Here is a 16,364-nt window from a genome sequence, read left to right on the forward strand (position 1 = left end):
ACAGTAAAGTGATGCTAGATATATAATTAGTAGTATATATATTTTTCATATCAACATCTCTAAAATTCTTGCTGAATTTTATTTTGATAAAAATACTAGCCATCAAAATAACTTATCAATATTTTCCAACCTCTATGAGAAGTATTAATTTATTTCCAAGGCCTTAAAACTGTTTTCATCACTACGTATACCTCTTAAAGATACATAGTAACGTATTGATTTCTTATTTCTACTAGGAACTGTGTTCTCTGTTCACCAGTGAACAGAATACACAGCTGTGTAGTCAGTACATGGGAAGAGATTATAAGGGCTAAATTGTTTGACCGAGAGCGAGAAGGTGAGGAGGCCGGCTGTTCTAGCACAGCGTAACTGTAACCGGGGTGGTGTGAGTTAAGGGTTTGAGCTCCTTTCTAGGCATAATATTTTCTTACTTTCATTTTTTTTTGGTACTCCTTTGGCAAAAATTCATAATTTTCAACTTCAACACGTAGACATCATTCCTGGTGACTCGAGAAGTTTTATCGACTTTAACATTTTTTATTTATTCACTTTTACCAAGGAATTCACCCATTGGAAACCGTACGGTGCTCTTATTGGCTAACCAACCAGCGGCCTCGATGAGAAAAATATCCGCCATTGAGACATGGGCTGGGATTCGCGTTACTATAGTAAACAAGCGCTGATCGGCCGTTCATGAAATCTAAGAAAATAACTTCCTGCTCGCTCGTTTAACTCAAAATTATTCAAAACGATGTCTCTAAAATGATATAAATGTGACTTCTTAAGGTTTTTTTCACGGTCAAAACCACACAACATTCTATTAATGATTACGTCCTAGGCAAAAAGGAATATTGACAGGTCTACCGAGAGTTGAACTCGTCAGACGACAAACATCAATGCGAAGTGAAGAGAGAGTCAAGCTCTTGTTTGTCTTGTCCTGTTCTAATATAGAGAAACGGATAAATAGTATAGCCTTGTGTGTGAGTGGTTGCGTGTCATAGTCATGTTTTTAAATTGTTTCTGTTGCAACTTTAAATTTGGCTCACAGGAATTTCAGACACCACTCGTAGGAATTTCAATGCCGAAAGAGGAATTCCCGCACACAAGAAAGGGGAATTGGGGTGGTATTTGGCATACATATTGTATAGTATCTAGTTCTAAATAGATAACTGATTAGAATTATATTCTGATATATAAACACAATGCCAAATACAATTCCGAAGTTTCCTTGTTTCAAATGAAGTAAAGCTCCAAAACCTAATGGTAGTGATTGTAGTACTGGTGGTAGTGAGGATGATGTGGTGTTGGTGGTGGTTGTAGTTGTAGTAGTAATAGTGATGATGATGTGGTGGTGGTGATGATTGTAGTTGTAGTAGTAGTGGTAGTGATGATGATGTGGTGGTGGTTGTAGTTGTAGTAGTAGTGGTAATGGTAATGATATGGTGGTGGTGGTGGTTGTAGTAGTAGTGGTCATGATGATGATGTGGTGGTGGTGGTTGTAGTAGTAGTGGTAATGATGCGGCTATGTGGTCTAGTAATAAGACACTCGCTTTCGGATCGGAAGGTCCTGGGTTCGAGCCTCGCGCTTGGCGCATAGTTGAGTCCTTGGAAAAGGCTCTTTACTCACATTCTCTCACCGTACTCAGGTGTAAAATGAGTACCTGGCCGTTAACAGAGTTGTCTTTGTCCGAAAAATTGTATTATCGCCTAACAGGCGTCATGTCTCGTCCTACATGTTAAATGTTGACCAGGGGACCCCTTGTAAAGCGCTTTGAGCACATTTAGTAGATATTGCACTATATAAAGCTCAATTAAAAAAAAAAAAATATTTCAATGATGATGATATGGTGGTGGTGCTTGCAGTAGTAGTAGTAGTGGTGATAATGTGGTGGTGGTTGTAGTTGTAGTAGTAGTGATAGTGATGATGATGTGGTGGTGGTTGTAGTAGTAATGGTAGTGATGATGTTGTGGTGGTGGTGGTTGTAGTAGTAGTTGTAATGGTGATGATATGGTGGTGGTGGTGGTGGTTGCAGTAGTAGTGGTAGTGATGACGATGTGGTTGTGGTGGTTGTAGTAGTAGTGATAATGGTAATGATATGGTGATGGTGGTGGTGGTTGTAGTAGTAGTGGTCATGATGATGATATGGTGGTGGTGGTTGCAGCAGTAGTGGTAGTGATGACGATGTGGTTGTGGTGGTGTAGTAGTAGTAGCGTTATTGATAATGATGTGGTGCTGGCGGTTGTAGTAGTAGTGTTAGTGATGATATTGTGGTGGTGGTTGTAGTAGTAGAGGTAGTGATGATGATGTGGTGGTGGTTGTTGCAGTTGTAGTTGTCGTGATGATGATGTGGTGGTGGTGGTTGTAATAGTGGTGGTAGTGATAGTGTAGTAGTAGTGGTAGTGATGATGATGTGGTGATGGTGTAGTGGTAGTGATAATGATGCAGTGGTGGTGGTTGTAGTAATTGTGGTAGTGATGAAGTGGTAATGGTGGTTGTAGCAGTAGTGACAGTGATGATGTGGTGGTTGGAAAACACATTATAGGTTATTATAATACATGATTACACACATTCTCTAACTTCATTTTTTTGACAGCTTCATTGTGGCATAAATATACGCAACAGTTCTGAACCATTTTATTCTGGATTTTGATATTGTTTGTTGTTTTTCTTGTGTCGTTATGTTGACATAGAGACCGAATGAATGGTAATGCTTACATTCCCAGCCCAAGATATAATGGTGAAGACTTTGGATACGAGAGACTCTTTTCGGATAAAAACCTGTGGTTTAATTTGTAATTAGGGTAAATAGACATGCATTTTAAGCTGCCTATTGTGTTTCTCTTACTTATAAAGCCCGGTTCAGGCGAGGTTGGTTTTTTTTTTGGACAATGACGACTTTATACTTGGTGAAATTGTTCTATTCAGTCTGACATAATTTAAAGATGAGAAGTCTTCTTTACTAAAAAAACAAAAACAGTAATGTCTTATAATACTAATAGGGGATAATTAATTCCAATAGGTATTGCTGTAAGATTTTTTCCTCGTCCCGGAGTTGGTGGAATTTCCCTTAGGGTAGGGGTCTTGGGCTGTCTTGGGCTGGTTGTTGTTTGGTCCTCTACCTTGCTGTCTTCCTCATCGCGCTTTTATCATTTATTATTTCCATGTTCTTGTTTTGGAACAGGATTGACACCATTTGGCTCCCCCTACCTGGAATCATATATTGGGAGGGAGATAGTTAGAGTTAGATGGCTTTGCCCAGCACTTGACTTGTCGGTGAGAAGTGATACTTTTACTTTTTTTTTGTTTTGTTTTGTAAATCATCTCCCTGACTCTGAGAGTCTTAATTAAATGAGTATGAATAACCATCTAGTACTTATCTCCCTTTTGGCGAGAAACCCCGTCTCAGCGTCGTTTGAGTTGATACTTGGTGGTCAGACATTCTGTAGACTGCTGTTGGGACATATTTAGGTTTTATTCTTAAGTTATGTGACCCAAGACTGCAGGAATATTTAGAATCATCCTTTATCTTCTGTGTACCTTTCTCTCTTTCATTAAAACGACCGCAACTCGTCATAATCATGTCCCTTCTTGGTGGACTCTTCATGGGTCAACATCCTGATTAAACTATCTCTTTATCCCTCTATACTATACCATTTGGATTCCGTGTCATTTACTGTCATCTCTTTCTGTCCCGTTCTTCAACGGGACCATTTGGTTTAGCATAAGTCTGGGATCTTGAAAGAAACGGCGCATTTATCATTCTCTATATTATGTTAGGTTTGATAATAATTTGCATTTGCAACCATTTGAATGTATGATATGCCAACAAAATTGTTTCAGACTACGCTCTCTACGTAGGCCTTTTAAATGGCGAACTTGTCCCCAGGGTGTAAACTGTCTATCATGGACAGGGAGTTCACTTGCTGTTTCTCCAATGCCATCCCCTTATACGTTTTCCAACTTTCGGTCGTCTTGGAATAAAATTATTTGGTTTTGTACTGGCCCTGACCGGAGACCTTGGCTGAGACTGAGAGGGAAGCAGTCATGTGTTTCTTTAGTTTTTGGAGATGATGTTTTTTTTCCTTGTAAGCAGCGGCGTGGCATGCTTAGGCCTACAGTATAAAGTGGTCCCAGAATCAGGAGAAGAAAATGACTCACATGCTATATTTGTAATATAAAAGAAAGGGAAAAAATTAAAGAAAAGACTTACCTACATAAATAAATTTGCATGGTAATGTTTCTCTCCCTGCAAATCTTTTAAATAGTTTGTTTCTAGAAATCACGAACGGCAACTACATAGTATATCAGCTTTGTGAATTGACCAAACCATCAAAGAATTCAACCGCTTCTGTTTCATTTCGCAAGAATATTTTCACTCATACATTTATTTATTCATAAAACCAGAGGCGTTTTAACACTGGTAGAGGAACCTATTTTTAAAGTGATGTCACGAGCACTTCAAAATCGGAATGAAAGGTGTCGCGCATATTTTGTTGTTCTACCAAATACAATACCAGACTTCCAATTCGAAAAAGTAGATAAAAATCCTCAAAACTGCCATCATAAAGGGCCAAAGAAGTCCCACGTCTTCACACAAGTTGAACTTTAATATATTGATTGGAGTTTGAACACACAGGGAAATGGCTTAAGGGACACATGCAGACATTTAATAATTTAGCACTTGACGCCACTGATTTTGATATTATATAATAAAATCTTCATAAATCACGACATTGTACCGTAAAGCATCTGAAAGTTGAAATTAATAACTGTAAAAGATTATAAATAGGGGAAATAAATCATATGCTTATTCTGTGTTGTTTTTTCAAATTGGAAAAATATTTTTTTTAGTCTTGCACATATTTGCAGGTCTGATGATAGACTCAATTATGGCTTGTTTTAACAGAGTTGTAATGGACAATATTTTGTGTTGGTTTGAGAGTCATTACAACAATGAAGCCAGGTCATCATCATAGCCAGCGGCGTGGCGTATTGACGGCGAATGGTGGTGCCATGATTAGAAGAAGAAAAAATATTCTAAAACAGTGAACACGGTTAAGAGGAGAGAGCACATGTTAAAAACTCTCTTTTTTGGAAGGGTGGGGGGAGGGTCGATGGTTTCTACGAGTGGACAAAACTCACAAAAACAAATAATTCATGAAAACATCAAGCCACAACACTGGGATACAAGTCCCGTATGAAAAGGTCTTAGTAATTATTCTTTGTCCACCATTTAAAGGATTGGTTTTGGTCGATAATGCAATCAATATGTGATAAATGTAAATCAAAAGAGAAAAAAAAAACCTATGACAGAAATTACTTACTTTTAGTACTTGTAAAGAAAATCTGCACGGCGATGTTTCATCTCTGCAAATCTTTTTATAATGTGTTTATTGAAATTTGGAAAGGCATCTATTTCAGCTTTGTGAATTGACAGAATCATTAACGAATTTAATCGCTCTGTGTTTCATTGAATTTCGCAAGAAATTTTTCACTCTTTTAAGGGTGCTAAAACAACGTTCAGGAGGTTAAGAATTACGATGGAAGTGGTTAAGGTCACTATAGCCTATAGATGTCCATGATTTGTCAGTGTTTGTTGTATCTGTAAAAAGTAGACAATAAAAACAAAAGAAACGTTTTTTTTTCTAAACTAACTGTGAGCCATTCATGCCTGTCATACCATGTCACTGAAAAAGAGCGTTTTCGAGATTTCCACACCTGTGTTAATTCAAAATCAGTTGGTTGGTGAGGAACTAGTCTTTTTATTTCTAATTTGTCATCTAGTGTCAATCTCCCAAACGGTCGGTGAAGTAAAGAGTCAACTTGATTCATTGCAATTCATTGTTTAACAAAACAAAACTTCAAAGTATATCTCAAATAATGGAAACCAGTGGACTACGATTAATGATTGCACAAATAAAAGGTAGATTCAGATCTTAAAGCATCACAAAGAAAAAAATCACTCCACTTAAGTACTTAAAAAATCTAAAAACACACCAAAGTATAACTGTTGACAATCTTCGCTTTCTTTCTCTGACTCACACAAATACACACGCACAAACAAACAAACAAACACACACACACACACATAAATGAACACTCATACACACGTAACCATCAACTCGGCACTACAAGCAAGAAAAATGTTGGTAAATTCGTCCACAATGCTTCGTTGCAAAGAATTACTTTATTCAATAATCGTGAAAAAGAGTTGGGAAGGGGGGGGGGGGGGGTTGATATGTCATATTTTTAAGTTTTATCTTGCCTTTCTTTGCTGCTTACAAATAAACTTGACAATGATCAGTGTTTTTGACAGTTAATGTAATATTTTGGATGGCCGAAGTTACCCTAATTTGGCGCATCCCCCGTCCAACGGTGGAGCTCTCAGATCCTGGCACAAGTCGAGGGGTTTTCCGCTATTTGAAGATAGTATAATTCGACCCAGTTTCTCGCTCAATCAGCTGTAGCGATACTAATGGATAGAGCATTAACTGGAGCTTGGATTGCTTTGCACCACGGTGTTTGATTTAGTCACTACTTCGCGCAGTGATGTCACCAACACACGAGTCGGCGCAGTGCGTAATTCGGAATCTTGAATAGAGTGGAGACTAAAAAGGCAGTATGTTGTTGGCGAGTTGGCGAAAGACAGTGGAGTTAAAATTTCTCACGTTTTATTTTTAATTAAATTATGCTGTTAATGATTTTTAAAAGATTGGTACGGTGCCTGGCACCATTCGATCCAATGGCCCCACGCCACTGAGTAGTAGTAGTAGTAGTAGTAGTAGTAGTAGTAGTAGTAGTAGTAGTAGTAGTAGTAGTAGTAGTAGCAGTAGTATATAAACTCTCTCTCTCTCTCTCTCTCTCTCTCTCTCTCTCTCTCTCTCTCTCTCTCTCTCTCTCTCTCTCTCTCTCTCTCTTTATATTGTTGTTTTGTTTGTTCGTTTTCGTTTCATTTTTCTCCGGACTCATTTGTTATGTACAAAGAATGCCCAAGGCAATAAATTTTGACTCAATAGCTTACTCAGTACGAAGTACTAAACGAATTAGATTTTTTAAGTAAAGACGATTTCCCATCTTTAAATTATGTCAGATTGAATGGGAACAATTTCACCAAGTATAAAGTCGTCATTGTCCCAACAAACATCGTCTGAACCTGGCATTATAAGTAAGAAAAACACAATAGTCAGCTTAAAATTTTATATCTATTTACCCTTATTACAGGTGAACGAATTAAACTACAGGCATTTTTCAGGAAAGAGTCTCTCGTATCCAAAGTCTTGAATGTGTCCTAAATCAAAATAATGAACGTAAAAGTAAGTAAAAGTAAATAACAAAAAAATGTTATAAGTCGATAAAACTTCTCGAACAAATTCCCGGCCATCATCAATATCCCCAAAATTGTGGCCAGAATGAACAAATTATAGAAACAAAAGATGATCAATAAAATTAACAGGTAGATAGGTAGTGAAAATTTTAATGTAGCAATGACTATCCCGCACAAATCTTTGGGCCTCTTTTTCGCTCACAAAGTGCCTAAATTCGCGACAAAATATTGGACGAAGCCGTTTGGTATATGCTATTTTGAAAAATTAATTACCACGCTTTTTTATCAATAAACATGTCTGAAATTTGGCACACAAGTAGTAAAGATGTCATTTAAGATTATGTCAAGCGACAAAACTTGTGCGATTACCAGAAAGCCGTTAAAAACAGATGTTTGCTCTTTTGAGTGGAACATTTCTAAAACTATCAAGAGCAGAGATTTTGTCGCGAATAAGGTTATAGATGCACATTTCATCTATTTATGTTTCAAATTTCATCGGAATATGGTAAGCATTTTTCACGTATTATCACAAAACATCAACCCAATTTACGCTTCAATGGGACAGCCATTTTCCCGCCCCATCGCTTGACACGCAAGTTACGTCTGCGAGGCAAGGCTGCCAGATGGCTAGACTTCCACCTGACCAAATTCGATTTAAAAAGTGACTAAAGAGATACTCGCATGGTTTTCGCTACTAAGACTGACCCCTTTAAAAACTAATGGAATTTGGCAAAACATAAAATTGAATAGACGAGGATAAATGTCACAGAGACAAAAATAAATAAATAAAATTTAATAAAAGAAATATAATTCTATCTTTGGCCACACGCGTGGCCATCTGGCATCTCAGCAGCCAAAGCATATTTTTTTGGCATTTTAAAATTTTGTTACGTCATAGGGGTGCTAAGCTTGTCGCTCTTGTATTTTGTCTTACTAATCAGTTGATAATTCGACTTTTTAACAATCTTTGACCCCTTTGAAATAGAGTCGACCAATTTCTCTTTTCCTCACAGTAAATAAACACACACACACGCTCTCTCTCTCTCTCTCTCTCTCTCTCTCTCTCTCTCTCTCTCTCTCTCTCTCTCTCTCTCTCAGAAATGACATAAGACATGATCTCACGGAGTATTTTGATTGATAATAATTTAGCAGGCATTTTTCACATCGTTTGTGTGGGCTGTTAACACAATATAACCCTTCGGAATTGTTCCAAATGATCAATATTATGTTTATTTTAAAGCAAAATTACGGTTGACCTTAGCCATACAGCTCTAAAACAATACAAGTTTGAGCTCTTCTGATGTTTTCGCCATATTTTCTGAGAAATTTGCCCCATAATTGCCAAGTTTCAATATCATATTCCATGTATTAAACGAGATACAGCCACAAACAATATAAAACGCAGGAATAGCGTCCCATATTTTCCGTTTTTTTTTCTCTTTGTGAGTCATCCAAATGAATTACACCTTTGAAACTGCATAACTTTTTAATTTATGAATGGATTTTAAAAATTCAAATAGAATTTTACTCAGTGGAGATAGGGCTTTGATTTAAACGTTGCATTTCCCCACAAAAATAGAAAAAAAAATAATTCCATAGTTATTGCTATTTTAATGGTTGGTGGACTATGAACAGATTTGATGATTAACAACTTTCTTCCTGGTTGAAAAAAAAAGGCGAATTGCCAGTTTGACGTTTTAAGTTCAAAGTGACAAAAGAAATTTCATTGATCAATTTGCTTTGTTTAAAAAAAAAAAAAAAAAAAAAAAAAAAGCTGGATTTGACATTTGATCACTATTTACTTTCATCTTGTGTTAAATATCACTTGATATCGACTGTTTTGGGACACAAATAACCACTGGCATTTTTCCCCAGAATATTTGGTATTTTTCACACCTAGTTTGGCATTTTGAGTAAAATCTTTCTGCCAACTTGTTACATGTGTCTGGGAATAACGAAAATTGGTTATTCCCAGACAGATGTCTGGGAATAATGACAGCCATATTTTACAAAACAAAACTAGCACAACCTTATTAACATTTTCTTTCGTCCCATATTCCACTATCGCATGTAATATTAAAATTATACATTATCTATTCTCAATTCTTTTCACAATCATGCAATGTTAAAAATTAAATCAGACAGATGAAATTATTAATTATGAAAGGCAACCGCTATTCGCTAGTGTCGAGCGGAAGTCTCGATGATACCTCAAGTCATCGGCCACCAACACTCAAAACTTCCCGAACTCGATGACCAAGGAAAAGTCGGGAATTCCCGAGAAGTAGCACTTCAACTGAGCTTTGGATGGCTTTTTTTGTATTAAAACTTAAAATACATTAAATAAATTCACTTTGTATAATAATAAAACATTGATACCTATAACCATTTTGATCTATTTACGACGTTTGTGTTTTGTTAGCTGTTTAAAATATGATATAACGTCAATACCCAATACCAATGACTAGGTATTGAATGAAAGCACCGATGACTAGAGCGATGCTCGAGACTTTTTTGAGTCTCGAGACTCAAAAAAGCATCGAGACGCAAAAAAGTCTCGAGCTTCGCTGGAATCATCGCCGACGAGAGAGGGGTGAACAATGCAGATAGTACACATTGTTAGTAACGCGTGCGTCGCTCGCGCAGTATAGTCTCGAGACTCGGGACTCGGGACTCAATACGAGAAGCATCGACGACCAAGATTCTCGAGACAAGAAAAGCATCGAGAACTAAGTGGAGGTCGGGAAGTTCTCAGTCGTAGATGACTTCTCAAAACCTAAAGCATCGATGACCTTTTGATGACCCGGATGCCCTCCCCTACTATTCGCAGTTGTACCTATTGCGAATCAGCGTTGCCAGGTGCCTTTGCAAAAATTCCGCCAACTTTATGCCAAAAATCCGCCATTTGATTTAAAATGCTTATACTCAACAATAGTGGATTGTCTCAGTATGAAAATGATGTTAGTAAACACCCCTCGCATATTTACAACTGTTTCCTTTTTACAGGTATTAAGATTCGGAGTTTCGATTTTGTTTGAGCGGTAGTTAGACTGTGATATTATTTTCACCTTTGGTTAATCTGAATTAGGTTGTATGATATAGATCTAGGCCAACAGTACACTCACAAAAGATGCTCCTAAAAGTCACTTCAGGGGGGAAAAAAGAAGAAATAATTAGACTTGATTACTATATATTTACTTATTTAAAGGGTATATGCCAATCTGGCAACACTGCTGCGACTCGTGATTTCCTCTATTCACAGTACTACTGCGAATAGTAGATAGCGTTCGTTTTTCGCTATTCGCATTAGTACTGCGAATAATGATTACCTCTATTCGCAGTAATGCTGCGAATAATGATACACAGCTGTGTATTCAGTCCACTGGTGGACGGAAAACACAGTTCCTTCAGTTCCTTCTTCAATTCATCCACCCCTGGCCCCTGACTCCTGACCCTTGTTCCATAAGCGAGCTGAATTGCTTGCTGCGTCAATTTAATGTTTTTATTTTATTTTATTGTGAATGCCAAGGGCTGTGCAGTGAGCAAAGTCATTCATTGTTTGTCCTATTGCCTTTCTATGTGAATTAAGAGATGGCGACATTGACTTACATGATGAAATTAAAAGCTATTGTGTTCCGCAAACTCGGGTGAGTGAGAGTGTAGACTGTAGGAGGAGGTACTGTAGAAGTCTAGACTAGAGCAGAAACCTTTAACTTTAACTTTAACTGAACTCGTGGTATCTCTCTCTAGATAGACGTCTTATCAAAACAGCAATTAGTGATCAATGGTGAAGCATCAGGATGGAAACCAGTTCTACCTGAGATCCCTCAGGGTAGTGTCTTGACTATTCTCACCCCCGGGATGAGAATAAAAAATCGATCGAGTTCTCACCCCCGGGAGGTCCTCGCCACTTCTCGCTATTCTCACCCCTGTTAACCAACATGTAGGGAGGGTAGGTAGCCTAGCCTAGCCGCCACCCCTTCTCGCTATTCTCATCCCGTATTACTATTACCTAACCAACAGCCAGATATAAATTGAGACAGGGGAGAGAAAGAAAGAGAAGGGGGGTGGGGGGGGGGGGGGGAGAGACGAAATAGAAAGTGGGGGAGAAAGAGAAGAAGAAAATACCAACAAATTAAAATAGAGAAAGAGGGGGGATGGGGAGAGGGCGAGAGAGATATGAAATATTGAGTGGACGAGAGAAAGGAAATACAAACAATATAAAAGATGTAGAGAAATAAAGTTTGGGGTAGGGGGAGGGAGAGAGCGAGAAAATATAAACAAGTTAAAATACCTAACGTAGGGAGAAATTGAGACAGCTAAGTCAACACAAAATAATAATATGCCCATAAAAGGAAAAAGTCCAATTCTTAGAAATTGGGCGAAATCAGTTCGATTAAAGAGAGAGAGAGAGAGAGAGAGAGAGAGAGAGAGAGAGAGAGAGAGAGGAGAGAGAGAGAGAGAGGAGAGAGAGAGAGAGAGAGAGAGAGAATCCCGTAGACAGATTTCCAACAATGATTCCCATATCTCAAGCCAGTCTACATTTTAAATGCACGACATATATGTTCACCCTCCTTACGTCCAGTACCACGAGAGATTTGATGATCAGGTGAGAGTGAGAGTAGTGAGGAAGGGGGGGGGGGGGTGTGCTAAGCTGACCCTACACAGGGATGAGAATAGCGAGAAGGGACGGGGGGCTAGGCTAGGCTACCCTCCCTACCTGTTGGTTACAGGGGTGAGAATAGCGAGAAGGGGCAACTACCTCTATTCTCATCCCGGGGGTGAGAGCTCGATCGCTTTTCTATTCTCATCCCGGGGGTGAGAATAGAGGCAGCCATTTTATTTATCGAAGTGACTATGGATGATAATCGATCAGCTCACCTCGATGAGATAGAGCTGCACTTACGCTATCTACCTTTACCAACTAAGTAGCCTACTACGCACCCTCTCCTATTCTACCTATTACTATTACTACACTCAGGTACTACTACTACTATATAATACTACTACTATAATACTACTACTATAATAATAATAATAATAATAATAATAATAATAATAATAATAATAATAATAATTAATAATAATATAATAATAATAATAATAATAATAATAATAATAATAATAATATGATAATAATAATGATAATAATAATAATAATATAATAATAATAATAATAATAATATAATAATAATAATAATAATAATAATAATAATAAGAAGAAGAAAGAAGAAGAAGAAAACTTTATCTCATATGAAACTTGGCAATCTTGTAGATTTTTCAATTCTAAGTCTATTTCTATGGTCAAATATGCGTTATCTTGATAAATTTCTTGTTTAGAAGGAACAAAATTGACGTCACCCAGCTCTTTGTTATTGTTTTTAGCTGTCATTTTTATAATAAGGTCTCACCGAATTGTGTTAATCAACGTTTAACATTACACAAGGTTTCGTGCCTTGATAACTTGATAACATGGGTGCAAGCAACTGGACCTCAAAAAGCCTGCAAGTCGACTTATGACCAGACATATAATCTGAAAAAGCCTGCAAGATCCATCTAGTCTTCATAATAGTAGTCCACAATTGTTGTATGTTTAATCCAAAGGTTGTAATGCAGTAATTTGTTAAGTTTCTTGTCACAAGTTGCACAATTAGTAGCCGGCATTCTTGCACCCATGTGATATATTATATCTGACTGGTAGATGTTATGAATTTTTTTTTAAACTACACGCATAGCATCAATATTTGAAAGATATGGTTGTTGATATTGGAAAAATGAACGACAGAGTGGTAAGAAAGAGAGATATAAATTGAGACAGGGGAGAGAAAGAAAGAGAAGGGGGGAGGGAGGGGGGGGGGGGGGAGACGAAATAGAAACTGGAGGAGAAAGAGAAGAAGAAAATACAAGCAAATTAAAATAGAGAAAGACAGGGATAAAGAGAGGGGGGATGGGGAGAGGGCGAGAGAGATATGAAATATTGAGTGGACCAGAGAAAGGAAATACAAACAATATAAAAGATGTAGAGATATAGAGTTTGGGGTAGGGGGAGGGAGAGAGCGAAAAATATAAACAAGTTAAAATACCTAACGTAGGGAGAAATTGAGACAGCTAAGTCAACACAAAATAATCATATGCCCATAAAAGCAAAAGTCCAATTCTTAGAAATTGGGCGAATCCATTTCGCTTCAAGCCAGCCAGTCTACATTTTAAATGCACGACATACATGTTCACCCTCCTTACGTCCAGTACCAGGAGAGATTTGATGATCAGGTGAGAGTAGTGAGGGGAGGGGGGGGGGGGGGGTGCTAAGCTGACCCTACACAGGGATGAGAATAGCGAGACGGGACGACGGCTAGGCGAGGCTACCCTCCCTACCTGTTGGTTAATAGGGATGAGAATAGCGAGAAGGGACAGTGGCTAGGCTACCCTCCCTAACTGTTGGTTAACAGGGGTGAGAATAGCGAGAAGGGACGGCGGCTAGGCTAGGCTACCCTCCCTACCTGTTGGTTACAGGGGTGAGAATAGCGAGAAGGGGCAACTACCTCTATTCTCATCCCGGGAGTGAGAGCTCGATCGCTTTTCTATTCTCATCCCGGGGGGTGAGAATAGAGGCAGCCTTTATTTATAATAAAACTGGGCCAAAGACACTACCCTGAGGAATCTCACAAAGACTAACCTCCCCCCACCCCCAACCAAAAATTAAAAAAAATAAAATTGTTTGTATTCAATCAAAATTGCAATTTTGCTTTTATTATACGTCCCCCCCTCCCACCTCTTCCAGCGAATTTTGACCAAAAAATATAAAATCGCAAAACTGTTTGGTTTCTTTCTGTTTACAACTTAAACTACGGAAAATGCATTTTTTCTTTCTTAACTCACGTTTTCTTCAACTTTTTCTTTCATCAAAAATAGTCTCAATCAAAAGCTTTTAGTTTGTGTTCATCTTTTTTTCTTTTCATTAAGGTACTCTTACAGTGTTGCACGACATTACAGTAAAGTCTACACAAAAACTGGAGATAAAGGTAAGAAAAAAGAGATAGAGAGAGTACAAAAATACTGTGGTATGTGGAATCTTCAAAATTGAAGTTATGGACTTAGAAGGAGGAAGAAGGGGAGAGAGAGGACTATTTTTCCCCTCATTATTCTTTATCTTTCTATTCCTTCCTCGAACTAATTTTTAAACACAGTTTCCTTAAATTTAAATTAATTTCACCCAGCCAAAGTTAAAAAAGGAAATAAATGTAATTACAATTTTTTAATGCGCTTGGTGATTTTGATATAAGATGATTTACTGTGACAGGGACAGCTACGTATGTGTGTATTGTGTATATCATAACATTTCAAGTGTGTGTGTGTGTGTATATAGTATGCAAACATTAACACACCACATAACTCCTTTCTTATTCTAATCACATTGTTATTGTTTCTCAATTGGAATACCATGGTTTGTTTGTGAGTGGCTACAACAGTAAATGAATGTTGGGACACAGCAATCCTTGGGTGGGGTCACTATTGCTGTGTCTTCTTTCCCCCTCTATTTGTTTTCCTTTTCATGCTGCTTTCGTCTTTGCTCTGGATTGACATATAGTTTTTTTCTGTTCCTGACAGGAATCTTTTGATGAGCAGGAGGCAGTTAAATGTATAGTGCCTTTTTTTTTTTCTTCGAAAGACAGTATTTTTCCTTTATTACTATTATTATCATATATAAATATTATTTTTAGTTTTGAATATTTTGTACTTAAATGTGTTCTTAATTTCGGGATTGTTTGCTTGTTTCTGGATGGGACTTTAGGGTAATGTCAAAATAGGCTCATTGATGGATTGCTCGTGGAATCTTCTGTTCCCTATTTGAACCAGACCCCTTAGTTTTACTTTATCTTGGATACTTTAAACTTCAGATCTAGAACTTTTCCCTTAAAAAGTGTTGCAAGTAAGTAAAACCTCTAAAACAATGAAAACAACACAGTACCCTCACCCCCTTTCTGACCCCTTGTAACACGTTATATATAAAGTTATCTTTATCAACATATCAAGTGGTTATGGCAAGTTATGGTTTCCTCAAACTTTTTTTTTCATATTCCGAGGAGTTTGAATAACCCATGCTCGCGCGTATTGATATTTCATTGTTACTTTTGTGCAATAAAGTTCAAGGCACATTTAATTTTGGTTATAGAAGCATTTCTATGGTTGACTTACAAAGTTGTTGAATATTTGTCTCTCTGTTTATAAAAAAAAAAACCATATCTTTTGTTTTATTTTTGGGGGGGGGGGGTTTAAAAAAAATATCCATCAAATGTTCATTTTAATTTAAGAAAATATGCAAACTGAGCTAAGATGATAATGATCTTTGATAATCTTACAATACTGTACTGCGATAAAGATTTGTATGATATGTAAAAAAAAAAAAAAAAAAAAGATGACAATTTATTTTTTCTCCCTCCCCCTTGGATTACATAAGCCATGTAGGCTAATCTGAATCGAGTACTTTTTTAAAGTCGTTTTTTGTTCCACAGGTTCAAGTTCCCTATTTACAGGAGAGAGAAGGTCCAAGGATGATGATGTATTTGAGGCCCTTGGATCAACTGATGAACTTTCTTGTGCTATTGGGTAATGCTTTAGTTAACAAAGGCATGAATTGCAAATAGACGTATTCAATAGTTTGTTTCACATTGTTTTTGAAAATTTTGAAACTGATAATTGACACATTTGCTCCTTTATCTTTATCACATTACCTTCTTTCCCTTTGATCTGGCTATATGAATATGTGTGCTCTCTCTTTATATATATATATATAACCAATGAAAATAACGAGAAGCAGTGTCGTGAATCATCATCATTGACATTGCCGCCGTCATTATCATCATCATCATCATCATCATCATCATCATCATTATCTATCATCATCATCATCATCATCATCATCATCATCATCATCATCTCATCATCATCATCTCATCACAATCATTGCCATTTCTTCTTAATATAAGACACTATATTTATAATATGGTTATCTGCTGTCCCAGCAAATATATCGTATCG

At 37.3% G+C, this 16,364-nt stretch overlaps 1 protein-coding gene across 2 annotated transcripts in view; it reads left to right on the top strand.

The window, feature by feature from the left end:
* Positions 1-10,665: 10,665 nt before the first annotated feature.
* Positions 10,666-16,364, top strand: part of LOC144967619 (corrinoid adenosyltransferase MMAB-like) — a 22,661-nt gene continuing 16,962 nt past the window's right edge. The window contains exons 1-3 of one of the 2 annotated variants that reach the window (XM_078905129.1): positions 10,666-10,972; positions 14,289-14,347; positions 15,839-15,932. In XM_078905129.1, coding sequence (XP_078761255.1) covers positions 10,917-10,972; positions 14,289-14,347; positions 15,839-15,932 — 209 coding nt within the window. In that variant the 5' untranslated portion in view covers positions 10,666-10,916. The remainder of the gene's footprint in view (positions 10,973-14,288; positions 14,348-15,838; positions 15,933-16,364) is intronic. The other variant, XM_078905130.1, reaches the window with a different exon arrangement.

This window comes from Berghia stephanieae, chromosome 3, assembly GCF_034508935.2.
Source record: "Berghia stephanieae isolate SIO BIC M18660-M18661 chromosome 3, UCSD_Bste_1.3, whole genome shotgun sequence".
Taxonomy (NCBI): domain Eukaryota; kingdom Metazoa; phylum Mollusca; class Gastropoda; order Nudibranchia; family Aeolidiidae; genus Berghia; species Berghia stephanieae.